Raw genomic sequence first — 20,387 nt, 5'->3', positions numbered from 1 at the left:
AAATGCCAGTTTTTCCATTTCCTTACCTACACAGGATAATTTCCAGTGATAATTATTTTGGTTGTTTTTGGGGTGGGAGTTGTTTCTTTAGGAGGGACTGGTTTTGTTTTGTTTTAATATAGCTGTCCTAATAGATTAAAGAGTACTACCTCATTGAGGTTTTGATTGACATTTCCTGAATGAATAGTAACATTGAACATCTTTTGTGTGTTTATTGTGTTTTTGTATGCATGACTTGGAGAAATGTCTGATCAAGTTCTTTGCCCATTTTTAAATTGGATTGTTCTTTTTATTCTCTCTCTGGGAGGGGGGTGGGTCAATCTCAAGATTTGTTCCTTGGGAGCATTGCATAGCTTGGTTTTTCAGTCAGGGGTTTCAGTGGCCTGGCTCTCGACAAGTAGACTAGACTGCTTGTCCAGCAAGCCTCAGGGATCCTTCTGCATCTTAAACCCCCCCCTCCCAAGTGCTAGGGTTATAAACATAGGCTCTGGACTCCAGCTCAGGTCCTCATCCTTGCAGGACAAGCGTTTAACCAACTGAGCCAACTCCCAGGTCCTTTCCGTTGGGTTGTCTTTCTGGAGGAGTTTGTTTCTGTTGGTTTGGTTTTTTTGTGACAAAGACCTGTTGTGGAGCCCAGACTGGCCTTGACTTTGTGTTCTCCACCTGAGCCTGCTGAGGACGAGGCAGTGTAGGCAGTTGTGCCACGCTCTAGGACTTCCGTGGGCTGGATATTAGTGCTTACCAGTATGTGTTTACAAACAGTCTTATTTCTTCCGTGGGTTGTCTTCATTCCTCTGAATACCTGTCCTGTGTTTGACATGGGAAAGGTTACATTTCTTTCTTTTCTTCTGCCTGAGTTTTTGTGTCCTATTTTGTGTCATCTTGTCTGGTTCAGTTATGAGGATTAATTAGTTTCCGTGTTTTCCTTCTAAGGTTTTTAACTCTGGAATTCAGTTTTCCACTTATTTTGAATTAATTTTTATCGACAATGTAAGATGAAGATCCAACTCCATTCTACTGTCAGTGAGTGTCCAGTCCAGTCACCCCCCCCCCCATCGTTGAAGAGACCCCCTTCGCTTATGAAACAGCCTTGGCATGTTGTCAGAAGTGTGGCCATAGATACTTAGATGTATTTCTGGGCTGTCAGTTCTCTTCCGTTGATGGGTATGTCCCTCCAGTTGTTTGGCTAGAATGGAACATGTTAAGTCTAGACATCTGAATCTGTTCAGGAACAGCTGCCCATTGGTACAGTGACGTGTTCGAAGTAGTTCTGCAGTCATCAAGCTCAGTCTGTGGAGTTCACAGTCCATTGTGTCTGTGTTTTGCCTATGGCCTTACAAAGATTTTCTGTAGAATTTTTTTTTTTTAAAGAAGTATGTACTTGTCTTTTTTTTTGGGGGGGGGGTGTTTCAAGACAGGGTTTCTCTGTGTAGTTTTGGTGCCTGTCCTGGAACTCACTCTGTAGCCCAGGCTGGCCTCAAACTCACAGAGAACCGCCTGCCTCTGCCTCCCGAGTGCTGGGATTAAAGGCGCGCACCACCACCGCCTGGTGTACTTTTCTTTTTTTAATTGGTTGGTTTTGGTTTTTTGAGCCAGGGGCCTAATACATACTTCAGAATGGCCTTGAATTTGTAATCCTGCTTCCTGCTGAGGGCCAGGCTTATGCATGTGGCACTACATTCAGCTTAACCTTTTGTTTTTACTTGTGTTTTTATATTTTAAATGCATTTCTTATGAATCAGTTATAACTATCTTTTGAAACAGTGTTTAATAATATCTGCTAGTCTTATAATACCAGCCCTTTAGTTGGGTTATTTAATGCTATTCATATATTTTGTTTGTTTTGTTTGTTTTTAGAGACAGGGTTTCTCTATGTAGCCTTGACTGTCCTGGAACTCTCTCTGTAGACCATGCTGGCCTCGAACTCACAGAGATCTGCCTGACTCTGCCTCCTGAGTGTTGGGATTAAAGGTGTGTCCAGCCATGCGTGTTTGTTTGTTTGTTTGTTTGTTTGTTTGTTTAAATACAGGATCTCTATGTAGCCCTGGCTGGTCTGGAACTCACTATGTAGACCAGGCTGGCCTAGTCTCATGGAGCTCTGCCTGCCTCTGCCTCCAGAGTGCTGGGATTAAAGGTATTGCTACCACACTTGGCCTGATATGGTTAGTTCTTAATCTACCCTCTTGGTATTTGTTTTCCTTTTGTCCCTTTAGTTATTTGTTGCTCTTCTCTCCCTAACTTTTTTTTTTTCTTTTCTTAAAGCATGCTTTTTCCTAGATTATTGGTTCTTTATCTCTTTGCTGTTTTCTTAGCTGTAGTGGATGTGTGATGTGTTACTTTGTCAGGTATTCTGAGGCTTGGTGCATTCATCTTTTGATGATTACAGTCTACCATTTAAAGCGTTGGCCCCACCACGTGCTGACTTCCAGCAATGTGGCTTCCATCCCTGCCCTGCTGGTCTTCACACTGTTCCTTTGGAAGCTCTGCTTACCCGTCCTGTAGCTTTGAAACTTGGTAGTTTGCTGTTGTTTTAGGAAATGATGGTCATATTTACAGAGACTGTGGTTCATTCTGTTTCTCTCTGTTTGCTTTTCTGGTATTCATCTTCTGTGGACATCCATATTTCAATCTGGTGTCATTTCCACATGGCATAGGACTTCCTTGGCCATTTCTTTAAGTATAAGGGTGGCAAGTGAATTTTTTTTTTTTTTTTACCTTTTATAGGTTTCAGATTTGTTTTTCTAGGTTTTTTTTTTTTTTTTTTACCAAGCCAAGAAGTCCCAGCTAATAGTTTTTTTTGTGTGCGTGGGTGCGTGGGTGCGTGTGCGTGTGCATGTGCGTGTGTGTGTGTGTGTGTGTGTGTGTGTGTGTGTGTGTGTGGTTTTTTTTTTTGGTTTTTCAAGACAAGGTTTCTCTGGCTGTCCTGGAACTGGATTTGTAGACCAGACTGGCCTCGAATTCACTGAGATTCACCTGTCTCCGCCTCCCAAGTGCTGGGATTAAAGGCGTGCGCCACCATCCTGGCCTTTGTTTTGGTTTTTGCTTGTTTGCTTATTTATTTATACTATAAGATGCTTACCCCTACCCTATTCTGGATTATCGGCCTGCACTTAACTGCGGTCCACTAGAGCACTGCAGTTGACTTGCTGACCTGCCATGTCTTTCCTTTGCCTTTTTTCTGTGGACCACTTTGAAGACTTCTGCTGTCATGTGACTGAGTGGTACCACAGTGGTATGTTCTGCCACACTCTTTTTATTCCTTATGCATGTGGGTTGTTGACTGTGTGGTTTCTTTAAATTGTGTCTCCCTGCTTTTCCTCTCATTTCTTAATTGATACTAGTCCCAGAAGCTGGCTTTTCCACTCACCAGAGATGCCCAGTACTCTCTTCCCTCCCTGCTTTATCCACTGCCAATTTCCACACAGTATTTTTTTTCTTTTTTACCTTTATTATTTTTAATTATGTGCAAGTGTATGTTTCTGAATGTGAATTTGTACATGTGAGTGCAGGTCCCTTCAGGGGCAGAGGGTCAGATCTCCAAATCCCCTGGAGCTGGAGTCACAGTTGTGAGTTGCATGATGTGGGTACTGGGAATCAAACTTGGGTCCTCTGGAAAAGCAGCAAATACTCTTATCCACTGAGCCATCTCTTCAGCCCTAGATTTGTGTTTCTTTAAAACTTTCTCTACCTAAATGGAAAGAAGCGATAGTGAATACCCATGGAGGGAATTGGACCTGGAGGTCTATGTTAAAGGACTGCAAGTAAGAGGATGAGCTCATATATCTGACAAGCTACTAGAAAGCAGTTCAGAGAAGAGCCAAAGGGGGCAAAATGACTGATGGGTGTGGTAGCTGGCTTCATTTAGCTTCACCAAATAGGCAATCCCCTCCCCATTCACTGAATCTGGCACTCAGGCAATACCGCCTTGAGTACTATGATAGAATAGCCTCCAAGAACTTTGGGGCCTAGAAGAATGATTTGTAAGCTAGAAGGGAGGCATGACAGTGTCCACCTCCATCCCCATGGCACCTGTTAGTGTATTGTGGAGCTGAATGGGTGATTCAGGATTTACCTGCCTTCTAGTGAGATGTTGTCCTAGAGGGGCCGGCCACACTGCTGCTAGGGAGGCAAATGAACATGGCTTTCAGGGTAGTTCCGAAGCATTTTATAATCCTGTTCCTTTAAGTTTAATTTCATAAATTTTGTTGTTTCATGGAAAACTAAATAGTAGCAGCTTAATTTTGAATGCCACATCAATGACAATCTTTGAAACGGAGTAATTTGATTATTCTATTTTTTTTCTAATGTAAAAGTCACCGCTGACCTATATAATAGTGTCCACACTGGTTCTGTTTGTCACTCATCTGAATGAGCCAACTAGAGAAACCCAAAGATAGGCTGGTGTGCTCTCTCTTGTTTTGCCTGTGTGTGCGTGTGTTCATGTGTGCGTGCTTGTGCGCACATGCGTGGTGTCTGAAGAAATCAAAAGAGGGTGTTGCATCCCTGGAACTTGAGTTAGAGATGGTTGTGAGCCATCATGTGGTTGTTGGGAACTGATCCTGGGTCCTCTGCAAAGCAGTAAATGCTCTTCACTGCTGACCTGTCTCTCTAGTCCCATTCCATTCTTGGGAGGAATCTATTAGAATCTATTAGTATTTAAAAGCCCAGAAACTTTTACATTTTTAAATCTCAGAGATTTTTGACATTGCCCAAAACCACTGTTGAGTTCACTGCTCTTGAAATTTCTTTATGATAAAATCAATGCTGCTATTTCATCTCATTTTCTTCTCCTCATGTTTTGGCATGTATCGTGTATCTATTCTAGATAACTTACTTTAAAGTTAGTAACTAAGAAATACAATGTGGTTGAAACTAAAAGATGCCTTTTATAGAAACCATTCTTACCTAGAACACTCTGAGCCGTGTTCTCCATGTTAAATAATACACGGAAGGCTACACTGGAGGAACCAATTTGCTTAGAGACTCACACTTGCATGAGCAATACCTATCTATATTCTGTAATAGTTATGAAAACCTTGTTTATAAAATGAAGTTTGCATAATTTATATCTTCAATGAGTTGATTAATAAAGTAAATTAGATACAACTTTCCTAGCACTGTGCTCAATTGAAGAAAACAATGTTGACCAGTGTTTTTTTTTTTAACCGAAAAAAATAAATAACAAAGATATAAGCAGAGTACAAGCCAAATTTTGTTAAATAAAAGTTTATCTAGTTATGTGTTGAATAAGGATGTTTTGGTAAGGGATAAATATAAACTGGTGGTCTGGCCACAATACATCTCCTAGTGTCATAAGTCTCTAGATTGTGAAGTACATTTTATGATGTTTGCATGACAACTAAGTTGTCTAGCAATACAGTTCTTTTCTAAAAAACGAATTTATTTATTTTTATTCTATATGTGTAGATGTTTTGCCTGCATATATGTCTGTGTACTACACACATGAAGCCAGAAAAGGGTATCATATCCTCTAGAACTGGAGTTATAGATGGTTGTGAATCACCATTGTTAGTGCTGGGAATTGAACCCAAAACCTCTGGAAGGCAGCCAGTGTTTATAACCACTGGGCAGTCTTTCCAGCCCCAATATAAGAGTCATTCATTTTTCTTTTCTTTTTTCCTTTTTTTTTTTTTTTTTTTTTTTTTTTTTTTGGTTTTTTGAGATAAAGTTTCCCTGTGTAGTTTTGGTGCCTGTCTTAGATCTCACTCTGTACACCATACTGGCCTTGAACTCACAGAGATCCAACTAGCTCTGCCTCCTGAGTACTGGGATTAAAGGCATGCGCCACCGCCGCCTGACAAGAATCATTCATTTTTATTTTATGAGTCTGGGAATTTTGCCTGCGTGTTATCTATGTGTACCACATGTTTACAGTTCCATCAAAGGCCAGAGGAGGGCGTTGGATCCTCTAGAATTGGAGTTAAGAGACTGCTGTCAGCTTCCATGTGTGTGTTGGGAATGAAGAGTAGTTATGATCTTAACCCCTGAGCTGTCTCTCCAGCCCCATGATTTTATTTTTTAAATGAACAAGAAGATATTTTTTAAAAAATACAGGCTTATGGTATAATGTGATGTTTCTCTATATGTTGTGTAATGTTTAAATTAGTTAGGCATGAAGCATGAATCTAGTTAATCTTTATCAACAAAAACCAGGAGTCCTATTTCAGGATAAAAACCTGAAAGATCCGAGAAGCAGGGGAGCAGCCACCAATGACTTCCTACCTTCCTACCGTTCCTCCAAACAAAAGGGGCAAGGTCTTGGCTCAGCTCTGCCTTACCACTTCCTTTCCCTCTGTACAGTCCTCCAAACCTCTATGGTTAACTAGTGGCTAGCTCTGACCTCTGACTCCCAGTAAGCCTTATTTGTCAAAACACAAAATATCACACAACATCTGCATGTCTGCCTCTTTATAATGAAAACATTACAGTCCTTTATCTCAGCTCTTTAACATGTGCAGAAGTTCCATTATAATTGTCCAGCATGGAGTAGCACACTGGACCTTTTCACTCCTGTCTAGCTATAAATTGATATTAATTGATGATGACTTTGGACATGGCTCAGCCGGTAAATGCTTGCTGTGCCAGTCCTGAGTTTGGTTCCCTGGTACCCATGTTGAAAAGCTAGATGTAGTGATACACTTAACTGTCACCCAGTGCTGGGGAGACAGAGGCAGATGGAACCTTCAGACCCTGTCTCAGAAAATAACCATGTCTTTATGTGAGGTAGGATCTTTATGTGTGCCCTGGGTGGCACACAGCTTCACCAAACACCTACCTTTGTCTCCTGAGTGCTGATACCAAAGGCGTATACCACTACTCTCAGTACCCTTTGCATATTCTTGTTCCTTCTCTTGCAGCAAAGGCAGTGGATTGCATTTTTCTTTATCTCGTGTTTTGTTTTTTCTTATATACTTGAATGAAATTTAAACTTTTTTTTAGATTTATTTTATGTGTGTGAGTGTTCTGCCTGCATGCATATATGTGTACCGTATTTGTGCCTGGTACTCTTAGAGGTCAGAAGAGGGCATTGGCTCCCCTGGAACTGGGATTATGAATGTTGTGAGCAACCTGGGACCTCTGGACTCCCAGCTAGTTCTCTTAACCACTGAGCCGTCTCTACAGCCCCCAGATTTAACTTTTATACCATCTAAAAATGCAGCCAAAATGGGAGGGGGGGGCAATTACCAGACTCTAAGAAATATCTGTAGCAAATTTCCAAGGGCTTTAATATTTTCACATATAAAATCATATAAATAGGCATAGAACCAGATTAGACAAAATAAAAAGTTTTTGACAAGCATAGAAAAAAATTAAATGTAAATTAAACTACTAAGTAGTTACTGAGAGCGACACATTAAATTAGCAGCAACTCCTTTGCTGACAAGAATAAAGGCATTTACTAGACGAATAAACTGTTGTGGACTGTTATATTAACACAACTACTTAATACTCTTGTATTATTCATGAAACTGTTGGAGTTGGGAGGGCGGGGAAAGAGACGGAGTTGCCCTCCACCTTGTTTTTTGAGACAGAGTCTCCTACTGAGCCTGAAGCTTCCTTGTTCAGCTGAGCAGGCTGGTCGTCAAGCCCCAGAGATCATTAATGCCTGTCTCAGCCCCGGGATTGCAGGTGCATGCCAACAGCTTATCAACATGCCTGGCTTTTTACGTGAGCTCTGGGAATTTAAGTCAACTCCTGCAAGCACTATACCCATGGACCCATCTCTGCACTCCATGAGCATACTTTTTTAACTGTGAAATCGTACAGCTCTGAATTGATGGACAGAAAAAGCAGCTTCCTCTTTCCCAAAAATTAACCTATAAACTCAAAGATGTTCAGAAATTGTCCCAATAATAAACAGTGATGGTAACTGTTAGTAATTGTAGTGTTCTGGTCATGGTCTACCTGTAGTATCAAAAAGTGACCGATGTTGGTGGTTGACAACTGAGGTTTGCTTCTCCATATGTTACTGGCTGTGCTGTGCTTCATATTCTGCCCTCTGGGATCAAGGCAGAGGGAAAGAAAAGTGATGAAACTTCGAGGGCTGCTTCACTTCCTTGAGGGAAGGATGATATCATTTGCACAAGGCAGTATGACTCTCCCATGGAGCTGGGCCAATCAATGCAGAGGGGCTGCAGAGATTCAGAACAAATAATAAATGCTGTGAAAGAATGTGTTCAGTTATGATAGCCTTTTAATCGAGTGTCACAGCCTAGGGCATGTCAAGAGAAATAGCTGATGGGAAGGGGAAGGGGAAGGTGTCCATGTTTCCTGATACTTGAAAAATGGCTGTTCTGGATAATGAGATTAGGCCAGTGCTTTATGGCACCGGTGGGTAGAATCCACAGCGTTGCAGATTTTAAATCATTGCAGGATGGAAGAAGCAGCCATATTCTTTTAGCAGTCATCTTGTCTTTCTAAATCTGTATACATCTGAAACTTCACAATAGTCATATATTTGAAAGTGAATCTAAATTTTTGCCTAGTGAGTAATAGGAATTTTTGTTCTTGGGAGATATTTTAGCACTGTTTTCAAGTGGAGCCAAAGATTTAAATTAGGCCAGGCCTGCTGGGCAAAAAAAATCTCCGTGCAGGATCCTCTGAGAAAGAAAGCTAGCTGCTTGGGTTGCTGACAGAGGGCAGTGTTTGCTTTCCTGCATGCTGCTCTTTGGTTATTGGTCATTGCCAGATTGTCACTTGAAATTGCAGCAACTTTTTCTGGTTAGCAACCGTTCCTTGGTGATAGATTCTTTAAGAAAAAGCCTGGAATAAGCCTCTCCCCACACATGAAGTAGAAATGCAAATCTAGCCTTTAAAAGATGCTGCTCCTGCATTGAGATGTAATTTTAGACCCATGCTCTTTTCCATTGCTTTTTCTCATAGTGGTAGTTGTGCAGATTTTTCGATGAGGCATGCTGCAGTTGAGGTGGTTTAAATGCTGCTTGCAAGAGAACAAACCCGGTTAAGCAAGAGATTGAAATTAGCCAACAATTAGTTTCTCTGCAGTCTTAGATAGCCCACAGCCAAGAATTCCTTGGTAATAACTCTTAGTAATTCTTTTGTTGCAGAAAATTACCTTGGAAAAGTGCAGTTTAAATTTTTCCCTTGAAAGACTGAATCTCCTGTAGCCCAGACTGGCCTTAAACTCAATATGTAGTTGAAAATAACCTTGACCTTCTGAACCTCTGTCTCCTCCTGAGTAGTGAGATTACCATGTGAGCCACCACACCCAGTCCATGTGGCACTGGGGTTTGCCAGCAAGCATCCTCCCAATGGAGCCGTACCCCCAGGCTTGATATTTCTTTTTTTTTTTTTAATTTATTTATTTATTATGTATCCAGAAGAAGGCGCCAGATCTCATTACAGACGGTTGTGAGCCACCATGTGGGTGCTGGGAATTGAACTCAGGACCTCTGGAAGAATAGTCGGTGCTCTTAACCTCTGAGCCATCTCCCCAGCCCTTGATATTTCTTAATGCCTACAGTTTATTTATATACTCCACAAATGTCATTCAGTGCTTGACACCCAGACACTGTGTGTATGTGTGTGTTTTCACTTCTGTGTGCCTAAATGTCTCTGAAAGCCCGTGGATCTGTTGTTGATCTCAGCATAGTTGGCAAATCCCTGTTCTACAGTGACAAGTGTTTCCCTGGCTGATTGCTGACTTCCTTCCCGCTCCTCCCCCCCCATTCCTTTTTGTTCTTCATTCTTGTATTTCTCTTAAACCTTGTTCCTTCTTTGAGAAGTGAACTTATCCAAGAGTAAGAGAAACTGTATGTGATATTGTATAAAACGTGTGTAGTGTCTAGGTGTGGTAGGGCACACCTATCATCACAGAGTTCAGTATAGAGGCACAGGAGGATTATGTTTGAGGCTGACCTTGGCTACATAGCATCATGGCAAGACCCTATCTCAAAACAAACAAACAAGCCTAGTATAAGCAAGAGACAATACAAGTTTTCATTTATTTAAAAAACCAAATGTAATTTCACCTGTGCAGATCTCAAAGCAGGTACGTTTGTTTCTTAGCTCAGAAACTATGTATATTTAAATGAATTTATGTAATTATATTTTTAATGAAATTAGTGTCAGTATGCTGTTATAGAAATGTGCATATAATTAGACAACTTTTGGTTAGTCTTTGCTATGTACTCTCTGAATTTGAATTCTAATGTGCTATTTCTGGACTTAGGCCTCTCTGTATATTTCTGTCTGATATATTACATCTAGCATGTTTGTTAATTCTCAGTGCTTTCTTTGGTCTCTACAATATACTCCAGTTAATTAACGATGTGATTCTGGCTGTTGTCTTCTGTTCTGATGAACTTGAAGGTTATTAAAATGTAACTCTTTTCTTCTTCAGCGTCAGACAACAGCCAGCGCTTTCGGGAAACCTGTTTTGCATTTGCCTTGACTCCACAACAGGTGCAGCAGATCAGCAGCTCCATGTAAGTCATCTTCCATCTGACCTGCAGTTTGGTGTCAGCCCAGGACCAACTGTAGTAAATGGGTCTGGCCTCCAGCATCTCTGTCTCTCTGTCTCTGTCTCTTTCTCTGTCTCTCTCTCTCTTTCTCTGGCGCATGCGCGCGCACTGTTGTTAACATTCCGGTATTTAGGAATGGAGTGACATGTCTTCGTGTATATATTTAAAAATAATTTTTATTCTTATTCTATTTTAGGGATATTTCTGGGACCAAATGTGACTTCACAGTGCAGGTCCAATTAAGGTACAGTGTTGACTATAATATATATTCAAATTTTAAAATATGTTCCTTAGAAATTAATTTTTTTTTTAATATCTCCTCAGTTTTCAGCAAGATATTGGGTGAGCTACCTAGTAAGAGAAGGCATTGTGAGAGGCTGTTTGCTTCTCCATGGTGGTAATCCTTGGTGGTTGGGAAGCTGCACCTGATGGTGTTTTTAGAGACTAAGAAGTATCAACTTTGGGCAGTTTGGAGGCACAGGCCTTTAATCCCAGCACTCACTTAGGAGGCAGGCTCAGGTAGATCTCTGAGTTCATTTGCACATCAGCCTGCAGAATCTCAGGAACACTCACCAGATATTCTAACCCGCCTCATCCTGTTTCACTTGTTAATTTACTATGCCCTAAGCCCACAAGAGATGTTTTGTGGAAGTTCTCAGAAATGTACAGAAGCATGCCAACACAGGCTTGCAGCCACCTCTTCTCAGGCCTTGTTTCTAGTCCTTCTGTTTCCCTTCTGAGGGCATCTAAGAAGTCTTTTTTCTTTTTCTTTTTAAATTAACACTTTTTTGTTTTTTACTTTATTTTTATTCCATGTGCGTTGGAGTTTTGCCTGCATGTATGTCTGTGTGAGGATATTGGATCCCCTGGAACTGGAGTTAGAGGCAGTTATGTTCTGCCATGTGGGTGCTGGGAATTGAACCTGGGTCCTCTGGAAGAGAAACCAGTGCTCTTAACCACTGAGCCAGCTCTCCAGCCCCTCTTTTTTTCCTTATATAAACCCACTTTGCTGCTTTTCTCTCTCAGTGAGTGTCCATATCCCATTAGAATGAGAGATAGAAGAGAGCAAAGCAGTTGATTTCCTCAGTGGGTTGTTTTCCCTGTAAACAACCTGGTAACAGCAGTCACATAGAAATTACAGATGTACCAGTGAGGCAGAAAAGAGATCAGTCTACACACCTCCCAGCTTCGTGGAGCCTTGCAAACCACTCCTCACCTAACCTCTAATAGTGAGGTCAAAGTTGCTGAGAAAGCTGAGAGAGTGACAGACAGGAGTTAGGAGCTTTTACACCCTAAAGCAACAGGACCAGCCTTAATCTAAGACTTAGTTCTAAAAGACACTGGCAATGGTGTCATTGAGTGTGAATGGTACTTCATCTTCTGTCAGGAGCAGACTATGAAAATGACTGAACAAATTAAAGGACAAAATGTAGTGCCCTCATAATTAATTACATTTTGCTGCAATGTTCTGTACTTCTGTGTCTACATATTTTTCTCACATTTACTTATTTGTTGATTTGCTTATTTATTTGCTGTGTTTGGGTGTGTGTGTGCATGTGGGGATCAGAGGACAACTTGAGGGAATCACTTCACTCCTCCTAGCATGTAAGTTCCAGGAATCAAACTTGGGTTTCCAGGCTTGACAGCAGATGCCTTTACCTGCTGAGCTATCTCTCAGTCCCTCCCCCACCCACACTGTTTTGAATGGTGGGTGGCGGTATTACTTGTTTGTTTGGTTTTGAGGTAAGGTTTCACATAGTAGCCCAAGATGGCCTGGAACTTACAGCAGTCCTCCTGCCTCTGTCTCCCAAGTGCTGGAATTTCCAGTGTGAGCTACCTCTTCCAGCTGTTTATTCTCCACTTGTTTAAACATTGTTTTTTGTGCATATTTCCTAGTGGCTCAACACTGGAGCCTCCATTATCTCTTCCTTCTTACTATCCTCTACCCAGTGCATGTCTACTGAATAGAAGTCCCACTGCCTCTTCTGTTGTGTATGACTTCTAGGCTCCCAAGACCAAAATAAAGGTTGAAAACCATAGCTTAGACTGTGATCTAGTGACTTATAATCTTAGACTAAGACCTAGTATTATGCTCAGTATTTCATAATCATATTCAACAAATATGGTTCACATTTTGAAGGAAGATTATCTTTCTTAGATGTTAGCTGGGTTAGCTATTGTGAAACAATTTGGGGAGGAAAGGGTTTATTTGGCCTCCAGGAACCTGGAGGCAGGAGCTGATACAGAGGCTGTGGAGGAACACTGATCACTGGCTTGCCCCTTGTTGTTTGCTTAGCCTGCTTTTTGTTGTTGTTGCTGTTGCTGTTACTGTTATTAATTTGTTTTGTTTTTTGATACAGTCTTTCTACATAGCCCTGGCTGTCCTAGAACTAACTATGTAGATCAGGCTTGGCCTCAAACTCAGAGAGCTCCACCTACTTCTGCCTCTTTAGTGCTGGGATTAAAAGTGTGTGCCACCACAACTGGCTTCAGCCTATTTTCTTATAGTAACCAAGACAACCAGCCCAGAAGTGACACCACCCACCATGGGCTGGGTCCTACCACATCATTCACTAATAAAGAAAATACCCTATGTATGGGCTTGCCTATAGCCTGGTCTTTTAGAAGCAGTTTATCAGTTGAGGTTCTCTCCTATGAGATGACTCCAGCTTGTGTCAAGTTGACATAAAATTAATCAGCACAGCAGCTAATTCAGAAATTCCAAGGGACTCTTGATGGTTACAAATGATTTAGCTGGGGCTGGAGAGATGGTTTAATGGTTAACAGCACTTGCTGCTCTTGCAAAGGCTGAGAATTTGGTTCCTAGTACCCACCCCCAGCAGCTCCCAACCACCTGTTAATCCAGCTCCAGGGGATCTGATGCTTCCTTCTGGCCTCCATAGTCACTGCACACACCACACATGTGTTCTTACAGGCACAGAGACTCCCATGCACATACATACATCTTTTAAAATTAGAAGACTGTTGTGCCCCTACCATTCTTTTTTATTTACTTTTTTGTTTGTTTGTTGAATCCAGTTTTTACTATGTAGCCCTGGATCTCTTTCAACTTGCCTTGAAGACCAGAGTGGTCTCAAACTCAAGAGATCTGGGAGCTCACAGAGTGCTGGGATTAAAGTTGTAAGACACCACACAGCCTTCCGTAGCCATTTTCAGTTAAAATGTATCTCCAGATTCTCATGGACAAAAACCACCTAAAACAGTTTGTGCTCTTTTTGGAATTTGTTGTCAGTCTTTGTGTATTCATAAAATCGTTTTTTCTCATTCCCTTTGTCTCCCCATTCCCCCGTTGCTAAAATAGTGGATTATTTAGAAGGCATGTGCCCTTTTGATTTCTTCATTATGAATAATTATCTAAATCATGAAAAATAATTTGGTTACTGTTAAACATCTGGTCCATTTTCATTTATGGATCTACTGCTCCCACCCTTGTAAGGCACCTCACAGAAACTCTGTTGTTGGCCCCTCTGTTGCCTTCAGTGTTTGAGAATGCTAGCATTCACCTTTTACCTAATTGAACAGGAGTCACTTGTCGTGTAGATTATTCTTTTCCTGCAGGTTCAGGTATCATGGTGTCTGTGTTTGAATTTATTACTGCACTTGGATAATTATGAACTGTGGCATCAATTTACTGTTGGCAGATGTAGTGACACACTCCTGTCATCGCAGCACTCAGGTGGCAGAAGCAGGAGAATTGCCAGCACATAGTAAGACCTATCTCAAAAATAAAAAAAAATAAAAACGATGACAAAGAAATAACCTGTAATGGAGATCTCTACTGGGTTTAATCTATCCCTGTGAACTCTGACATCAGTTTGCTAGGAACATTTGTAGCAAGTTGTCGTAGATCAGTATATCTTAACCAGTTGAGAATCTATTGGAAGCTATGGATGTCTTCCTAAAAATGAATGTCTGTGGGCGTGCGCAGGGTGTGTGTGTGTGCGCGCGCGCGTGCATGCTTGCACTCATGTACTTTGACATGGCAGTGATTCTTTTATGTGGACTGTTCCCACACACAGATTCCATAGCAGGCAGATTAAAACCTCGAAACAGATGTTTAGAGCAGATGAGTGCATGTAATGAATATTCCACAGAATTCACAAGGAGGGCTCTCCCTCCTATACAGTCCAAAGGTGCTGTGCATTTATGGTAAAAATGGAGTGAAGTACGGGTGTATATTGGGAATAGAAAATAATAAAAAACCTTTATCTTATAAAAGTCAGTCAGTAGGATGAGAAGTTACAAATTGTCTATCAAGCCTTGGTTTTCCCGAGAGATTATGCATTTAATTTAGAAATAAATGTTTTTGTGAGTTTCTGAAAGAGTGTTCTAATTTATGCAGACATAGCACAAATGCTGTGATTATCCAGTGTCTTTGGTTTTCTAGGAGTGAAGGAGCTCTTTGGCTCATTGGATAGAACTTGGTCTTGGGAGTGGGATTTGGGCCTTGAAACCATGTTTTCAGTATATTCTACTGAGAACCAGAAAAATGCTTCAAAGGCAGTATCAGAACTACTGCGTGCTGTATTTCCTCTTGGATTTATAATGCACATGAGCCAGTTTGAAGCTCTAAGAAGGTCTTTGATACAGAAGCTGTAATTGTTTTTTAAAGTTTATTCAACTACAGAGGCTTAAAAAGGAAAAAAAAAATTGGAAAGTTCACGAGGCCTCAAGCAACTAAGGAACATTGAGAACAGGAAAAAATAGTCTTTTCCAGGGAAAAGCACCCCAGTAGGTCACTCGTGGTCAGGTTGAAGACACACACATATAACTAACGCTTTATGGATGACCATACCATATTCATATATTTAGAAACACACATACACACAATTGAAGAGAGAGGGAGGCTATGGATTTAAAAGAGAGCAAGGAAAGGGGGTGGTGAGGACAAGGAAGAAGGACATGATATAATTTCAAAAGAAAAATAAAAGTTGAAAATTATCACCTGCTAATACTGGGGAAGTTACTGTTCCTCAGAAGATAGTTAGATAATTCTAAAGTCATCATGAGCACTACTGCAAGTTGGTAGTTTTAACTGCTAATCCAGATACTCGATGGAACTTTTGACTGCTGACCTTAAGCAACTTAGGTGAGGTATAAGGAATTAAGGATGCAAACTCTCACCCCTTCTCCTAAATCCACATGTAACCTTTTTGGTTGTTTAAGAGAGAATGTTGCTACATAGCCCTATCTAGCTGGAACTCACAGAGCTCCTCCTGCTTCTGCTTCCTGAGTGCTAGGATTGAAGGTGTGGGCACTCTGCCTAGCCACATGTAACTTTGGAGTCTCTCCCAAACCTAATTGTGAATAGTTGACTGATAACCTAGACAGCCAATTAGTCCCTGCTCTGTATGTGCTATTTGGTGAAAACGAGCAAGAACCACATCAGGCCATTTTTACTGTGACTGTCTGTCTGTGGGATTGAAGGACTGCTCAAAGAGATGCCTGAGCCCGAGCAGTGGAAGCGGTTCCTCTCGGCTTTAGAAACAGGAGGCAGTTTTGGAACTCTTGTTCTCATTCTGTTTGCAGACACTGCTGATTCCTTTTTACTTCTGTCCCCAGCACATAGGCAGGGTCTGTTCCAGTTGCCCAGAAACAGGAGGCATCTGGGGCGGCCCTCCAGCACATAGTGTGGACTGCTGTCTTGTACAGTTGTCCAGCTTTGTGTTTGTTTTCCCCTGATTGAGAATGGCACCACGTGTGGTTGGTCTGGGTGCGTAAGTTTGATGGACCTTAACATTTAAGTAGTAGATTTATATGTATTTTGTAGTAACTTGGAACACTGTCATCCACATATATTTTATGCATTTATGGGCTGTCTTAATTCTTAATGTTTTTCAACATCTAGGCTAACTGGTTTTTCTTCTAGTCTGTTTAAGATATCACAGATTTATGCACATGCATATTTGGACCTATACAATTCAGACCTCTGTTCAAAGATCAGCTGTGTTTTAAACCTGTTTGCCTGTGTTTACTCTTTATGTAGAATATACTGTTTTTATTGTTCTTTTTCTGTTTTAAAATTGATCATCTTTCAAGTTAGCTATCAAATAAAAATGTTAGAGGTTATCTTTTAATAAAGGAAATTAAACTTGACCTTTGCCATTTAGGTTTTGTTTATCAGAAACCAGTTGTCCACAAGAAGATCACTTCCCACCCAACCTTTGTGTGAAAGTGAATACAAAACCTTGCAGCCTTCCAGTAAGTTCTAAAAAAAAGTTTTGCACTACATTACGTATGTGACTATTACATAAGTCATCTTAGATGTTTTTAATTACAATTTTACATTAAGAAACAGGACAGTGCTCAGTGTTAGAGTGCTTGCTTAGTATCGAGAAGACCCTGGGTTCAGTCCCACTACCACAGGAAGGGGACATTTTACTGTGTATTCATATGACTAGGTGAGACTTGCAAACTTCAGTTAGCAGCTGTGACATGAGCCATGGATAGAAACTTGTAGCATTGCCCATGGTAGCATCAGTGTTGTGCTGGTTTTCGGGAAACAGAATCTCAGCTGTATTCCTGCAGTGAGTGGCCTTCAGAATGCTGCTGTGCCTTAGATGGAGCTGTGTTGGTTTCCCTCAGAAATGCTCCTTGTATACCTCTTTAAGCCATTAGGAACTCATTCTGATTCTTAGATTTAAGAGACTTTGAGTTTCTATCACATTTTTCTTCAGGCTAGCTAAAATGAGACTGTTAGGTTGTTTAGAGAGATCATTGCCTAGGTAACTTATAAATGTTTGCTTCCCTACTTTTTAATGAAAACATTGGTATTTTCTAGCCCGTACTTTGTAGGGTTTTTTTGTTTTTTGTTTTTTTAAGAAATTGAAACAATTGTAGAAATAGTAGAAATAAATTATATTTCTTTCTTAGGGTTACCTTCCACCTACTAAAAACGGTGTGGAACCAAAGCGACCTAGCCGACCAATTAATATCACCTCACTTGTCCGATTGTCTACGACAGTACCAAATACCATTGTTGTTTCTTGGACTGCAGAAATTGGAAGAGTAAGTAAGCTTCTGTTTGTAGCTGTTTTCCTGTCATGAGGAAGGGTTAATTGCCATTGCTGCCTATAATGTGTGAGTTACACTGTAAAGGAGTAGAAAAGGATTTTTTTGTCTCACAGTGAATTTTTAGCCTATTCCTACTTGAAACAGGTTCATGTAGTCTCCATTGGTTTTTAACTCTATAGTTTATTATAAACTTCTTCCTGTGTCATTACATATTCTTCTGCTGCATTCTAATTGGCTATACCATACAGTGATAAGAATATGCCACTGCTTAGCCTAGTCTCTGGTGCTGAGTACTTAGCTCTGAGTACTGTCCTGACAGCTGTGGCTTTGCATACATGCAGGATGATTTTCTTACAGTAAATTCTCAGAGCCAAAGAGCATGAAGAATTTTGAGAAGTTTTGTGTACATTGACAGATGGCTTTCCCCAAAGATGTACAAATGTGTTCTCTGATGTATGGTGTTTATTTGCTTGCTTGCAAACAGTATTATCATTTAAAATTTTTTTACCTTTAAGTAAATGTTAGCATTTAGTACCCCTTTTGTTTTTAGTAAAAGTGAACATATTTTGTGTTTATAACTATTTACATTTTAAATTTGCATCCATGTCCATTTCTCTTTTGTTTTCTTAGTTATCTTACTAGGTTTACTATGTTGAGAATGCACCCTTTGATACATCTTGTAAATATTTGTCTCTAGTTTGTTAGCTTTCTACCCATCCAGTTATTTATATGTAGATTTACATTTTTGTAGCACCAAATGTTAACCAGCGTTTTGACTTGCAGTCTTTTCCCCTTACCATCATGCTCTGTCTACGTATGCTTGCCAAGCTGATGTTAATAAGCTAGACTACTAGAGTACAAGGGTTTCTTGTTTTATCTTTAAATATTTAATCCATCTTGAATTCATATGTTGTATGAGAAAATTATTTTCACTAGTCAACCCAGTTCTAAGTAAATGGTAGTTCTGAAGCCACCGTTGTTACATACATAATTTTTTATATTCTGTTCCTGTTTCTGAACTTTGTCTATACTGTTTCTTAGTCTAGCTTTCATTTTCTAGGTTAGTCTTTTAAAATTTTGTTTAAAAATTATTGTAGCTTTTTAATGTAAACCCCTCTATGCATGAGTTAAGATTGACTATGTGTCATATGACTACATAATACTACTGTAGGGAGAACAAATCCTTGTTGGGGCTTCACACATGCACTCCAAGAACTGTCCTTCTCTTTAAGTGCTGTAAAGGAGCAGTGACTGGGATCTTAGTGTAGACAAGGACTTGAAAGTGAAGAGAGGTCAGGGAAGGGCTTCCCTGAGGAAGCAGTGACTTGAGAGAGAGGAGCTAGGAGAAGGGTGGGAGTCGGGAAAAGTTGAGAGGAAACACAGCAGCCCAGTGGCAAGGGTTAGCCTCCACTTTTCCAGGCAGCTGGAAGGGCTTCACTGGCACTGAAGTGCAGTGAGCAGAAAGAGCAGCGGGCACCTTTCTGGAGAGTAAGACTGGGCTCAACCATGCAGGGCTTGGTAGGAAATGTCAAAGGTAAGCAGTTCTCTTTTTAAGCAGAAAGTTTACATGTTTTCTTTAAAACAGGCATACTCCTTAGAGTGGTTAAGTAGTTGAGGTAGATGACAAAATCATACAGCAGTCACATCTTAGTAGCCAACTATTACAGGAGTGTTCATGGGAGCCTTAGCCTAGAGTGATTAAGGAATGACACCCAGTGTCAATATTTGGCCTTTATGTGCACACACAAATGAACTTATGGACACAAAATAGCTGACTTGAGAACACACAGGTGACATTAGCAGGAGAAGTTTTGATAGAAGATTGGAATGTTCTATCCAATAGAAGATAGAAGTTGTGACAGGTGAGCTGCAGAGATGATGGATTACAAGCCTGTCAGTTAGGAGAGAGACAGAGATGAGCTGGAAGGATGTGAGATTGAAAGTTCTTTGTCTTAATGGGAGAGTTTTAAATGTGTCTGGATGATCTTTTAGAGAGTGAGAGACATACAGGAAGGAGGGGTGATCAGCAGTGAATTGCATCCGCCAAGGAGCTCATGGTAGGCAGGAAGGACAGCTTCTTTACTGGGACAGTGAAACGTTTGGAGAGTTACATTCTGATTGGGTGATTTCTCTGTCAAGTAGGAAATATGAATTAAACTAAGAGAGAAGTCACAAAGAAGGACTTGCAGGAGAGTTGGCAAAGTTATTAGCATGAGACATGGTGAACCTTCTCTCCACATTTATTCTACCACATAAAATGTGGAATTACTTAACCATGTGCCTTCCTCTCCTTCCTCACTCTGCCTCACTCACTCTCAGACTCTGAGGAAGAGTTCTTCAGTGTCACAGGTGGAAATTAGGAGACTGGGCGGGGGTGTTAATGGTAATAGTGTTATCAACTCCAGGAACCGTGTTTCTCTATTCACTCAAATTTTCCTTGATGCTCATCAGTAGTTGAATAGGTTTAGTATCTGTCTCTGTAAGTCCTTTTTAATTCCTGTGTTGATTTTATTGTTGCTATTTCTAAGTGTATCTTTTGTTCTTGTTACATTTTCTAGGGTTTATTACTGGCTTATTCAGAAACTGTTTGTGGATGTTTCCTACTTAAGTTCATATATTGGTTTTTTTAGTTGATTTTTTTTTAGTATTTCCAGGAAGGGTTTAGCTTGAGATTATCATTTACACAAATACATATGCCTCATTTATTTCTTCTGTTAGCTGGAACTTTTTAAATTTAACATAAGTGCTACTGAACATCTTTATTGTTCCTTTGTTAAGGAAAATACTGTTATGATATTTAGTATTTGAATGGTATGTGTATGTGTGTACACACAGAAGCCGGAGAGG

At 40.5% G+C, this 20,387-nt stretch overlaps 1 protein-coding gene across 2 annotated transcripts in view; it reads left to right on the top strand.

The window, feature by feature from the left end:
* The window catches only part of Pias1 (protein inhibitor of activated STAT 1), a 116,633-nt gene that overhangs the window by 59,731 nt on the left and 36,515 nt on the right, over positions 1-20,387 (top strand). For both annotated transcript variants that reach the window (XM_059268064.1, XM_059268065.1), the window contains exons 3-6: positions 10,385-10,469; positions 10,702-10,749; positions 16,637-16,727; positions 17,400-17,534. In XM_059268064.1, the coding sequence (XP_059124047.1) occupies positions 10,385-10,469; positions 10,702-10,749; positions 16,637-16,727; positions 17,400-17,534 (359 nt within the window). The remainder of the gene's footprint in view (positions 1-10,384; positions 10,470-10,701; positions 10,750-16,636; positions 16,728-17,399; positions 17,535-20,387) is intronic.

The sequence above is a fragment of the Peromyscus eremicus genome, chromosome 7 (genome assembly GCF_949786415.1).
Source record: "Peromyscus eremicus chromosome 7, PerEre_H2_v1, whole genome shotgun sequence".
NCBI classification, from domain to species: domain Eukaryota; kingdom Metazoa; phylum Chordata; class Mammalia; order Rodentia; family Cricetidae; genus Peromyscus; species Peromyscus eremicus.
Note: the sequence above shows the minus strand (reverse complement) of the source record. Positions and strands in the feature narration are given on the sequence as shown.